The sequence below is a fragment of the Sceloporus undulatus genome, chromosome 2 (genome assembly GCF_019175285.1).
Source record: "Sceloporus undulatus isolate JIND9_A2432 ecotype Alabama chromosome 2, SceUnd_v1.1, whole genome shotgun sequence".
Classification (NCBI taxonomy): Eukaryota; Metazoa; Chordata; class Lepidosauria; order Squamata; family Phrynosomatidae; genus Sceloporus; species Sceloporus undulatus.
In genome coordinates, this window is record NC_056523.1 from 173,398,071 (window position 1) to 173,401,252 (window position 3,182).

Below are 3,182 nucleotides of genomic sequence, written 5' to 3' on the forward strand. Positions count from 1 at the left end.
CCCCCCCCCTTTTTACCAAAATGAGGGGTGACTTCAGAAACACTGCTGAAGCAATTCGCATGGGGCTCCCATAGAAATCAATGGCCTCTGATAAAACAGTCAGTTTATGACATGAAACCGCATCATTGGAAGTGCAATCACTTCGGAAGTGAGTTGGAACTGAGCCACAACACCACCAAAAAGCTCCGTGTGATAGACTCCTATGAATGAGAGACCTGCAAGAACCCTGATCATCAGCAGCCCTGCTCAGATCCTGCAATGTCAGGGCTGTGGATTCCTTGAGTGAGTCTATTCAGCTGTAAGACAGTCTTCCTCTTTTCCTACTGCTTTCTACCTTTGGAAGCAGCATTATCTTTTCTGTTGAGTCATGTATTCTTATGATACATCTCATGATATTGTGTGCCTTCAAGTCATTTCTGACTAATGGTGACCCTAAGGCAAACTTATAATGGGGGTTTCTTGGTACAATTGGTTCAGAGGAAGTTTGCCATTACCTTCCCCTGAGGCTGAGAGTGTAACTTGCCCAAGGTCACTTAGAAGGTTTCATGGCTAAACTGGGAATAGAATCCTGGTCTTCAGAATCGTAGTCCATCACTCAAACCAGTTAGCCATGCTGGCTCTCGACATACTACTAGGAAAAGGTTAGGTGTTTCACTCTGGCAAGGAAGCAAGCTGTTGTGTGCCCTTGTTTCTGATGTATTCTGACCCTAAGGCAAACCAATCATGCAGGTTGCACGACAAGATTTGTTTAGAGGGGGTTTGGCATTGCTATCCTCCAAGGCTGAGAGTATGTGACTTGCCCAAGGTCACCCAATGGATTTCCACTTCGAAGCAGAGATTCAAACCCTGGTCTTCCAGTGTCCTAGTCCATACTGTCTTGCCCTGTGGTTTATCTTGGCAGTTGGAACACTACAGAGGGAATCTGAGGCTTATGGTGGGATCAGTCAATAAAGAAATGAGATGAAAGGACAAGATGGTGTGTGTGTGTGTGTTCCACACCAGATAGGCCTTTGACAGGGAGGGAGCTGGTCCAGGCCATGTGAAAGCATGTTGCCTCCTTGTGAGCAACTTCTCTGCCTGTAATCTCCCCTTGCCCTTCTTCATGTTTGCTTTGCCTTCAGTCACTCTTTAATAAATGGCTTTGCTTGCCAAGCACCCGGGCTGCGGTTTATGGCTCCGTCACCTGCGCCTGAACTCGCTGCTGTAATAAAGCAGCATTGGAGAGGGAAGGAGGGGGGCACCAGGCCATTTGTTATCTCCCTCCAGCCCACCCTCCAGAGCTGCTTGCTCTTGCTCTGCACTCACTCCCAAAGACTGATACTGCCTGGCCAGGGAAGAAGGGGGGGGGGGGGGGGAGGAGCCTCCTGTCCTCTGCAAGCAGCTAGCAGGGACATCTCAGAGTCAGGATCATGATGGAAACCTGGGAAGAGTCACCTTCAGTTCAGCAGCTACAGCCAGGAGCTTCCCTGTCGGCCTCTTTGTTGTTGTTGTTGTGCGCTTTCCAGTCCTTTCTGACTTATGGCAACCTTAATGAGGCTGCATCTCCACTGGAAAAATGGTAACCAGTTTGACACCATTTTGACTGCTGTGGCTCCATGCTATGGAAGTCTAGAAATTTTCCCAGAATTCCACAGCTTTAAGCCAGTGTCATATTGGATACCATTTCGCCACTGCAGATACAGCCTAAAGCAACCTTATCATGGGGGTTTCTTGGCAATATGCCTGTGGCCTAAAAGGGAGGCTGTGGAGTAATGCCATTGCAGCTGGGATTATGTCCTTCCAGACTTACTGGAGAGGCTACACTGCAGTATTGCAAGGGTGCTTCTGATGTCCTAGCCTTTTTTTCATTACCCCCTCAGCATGCTTATGCTATATTTGTTTCACATGTGGGGATGTGACCCTTCTTCCTCAATCAATGTTAATTCCACCTACTTATTCATCTTGTTCACATGTGCTGGTTTTGAGCAGAGGAATGCTGTTCTTACTTCTTCTCTCCCAGCTATGAAAACTCCTAACTTTATCCTGATTAGTTTCGTGTGTACAGTACTTGGCTGCATCTGCACTACAGAAATAATGCAGTGTGATACTGGTTTATTTGCCATGGCTCAGTGCTATGGAATTCTGGAAATTGTAGTTTTGTGGCACAGTGGTTGAGTGTTGGATTGTGACTCTGGAGACCAGGGTTTGATTCCCAGATCAGCCATGAAACCTACTGAGTGACCTTGGGCAAGTCACACTCTCTCAACCTCAGAGGATGGCAACAGCAAACCTCTGCTGAAGAAACTTGCCAAGAAAATCCCATGATAGGGTTGCCATAAGTCAGAAACAACTTGGAGGTACACAGCAACTGTGAAGCTAGCATAATTTAGTAGTGTAAGATATCCATTTTGAATGAAGGGATGCCTAAGGACTACTAGGTTGGCTTACGAAGAGGCCTTAACATGATGTTTAGTTGATATGCTTATAGTTTTATTGGTGATTTGCTCCCAAAGAGGATGTGATCTCATTTTTTTCCTGCAGGAGGTAGTGAAGTCCATTTTCTCCCATGGAGTGTGTGTGTTGGATATTCATTGTAGTCATCTGTCAAGTCCTGCTTTTCTGGCACATGTCACTTATGTCCTCTCCTCCCCATGTAGAGTGTTCAGCTGAAGTCTGCCTTGCAACCTATTGTGACATTAGCATTGTTTAAGTCCACCATGACTGACATTTGATGGCAATCTTTCATATCATCTCTCCTGTTGGAATCTACATCAAGACTCTATTTTTGTTTGCCTTTTGAGAGCATAAGTACAGTGGGTTCCAAAGGATGCCCCATCTACCTTAGCATTCTGTGGTTTGGCAAGTCTACTGGACTTGACTCTTTGATGGGATCTAGTCTGGTTTTTCACACAGTTATTCTAGCATTAGTGGCTTGACAGTGATAGAGTTAAGTAACTTTAGACTCTGGACAATGATCCTACAGATACACCCCTTGCCTTCCACAGTGGTGTCTGATGGCTTTCGTGTCAGTAGGTCAATGAATTTGTTCTGGGGTTTAGTTTTAACTTTGAAAGTATATCCGAGGAGCTGAACTTGCTTTAGGGATTAGCACTATGGATAACTCCATGAAATTTAAGACTAAATCCCAGAGCAGACTTGCCTTACCTGAAGGACCCATTCCCACTTACTGGAAAATCCATTTC

At 45.8% G+C, this 3,182-nt stretch overlaps 2 protein-coding genes across 3 annotated transcripts in view; one reads left to right on the forward strand and one right to left on the reverse strand.

Annotated features, from left to right (window-relative positions):
- The window catches only part of ZNF385A (zinc finger protein 385A), a 314,317-nt gene that overhangs the window by 72,833 nt on the left and 238,302 nt on the right, over positions 1-3,182 (forward strand). The gene's annotated exons all lie outside the window — the stretch shown is intronic.
- Positions 2,464-3,182, reverse strand: part of LOC121921591 (TBC1 domain family member 15-like) — a 722,109-nt gene continuing 721,390 nt past the window's right edge. The window contains exon 12 of the mRNA XM_042449886.1: positions 2,464-2,664. Coding sequence (XP_042305820.1) covers positions 2,613-2,664 — 52 coding nt within the window. The 3' untranslated portion in view covers positions 2,464-2,612. The remainder of the gene's footprint in view (positions 2,665-3,182) is intronic.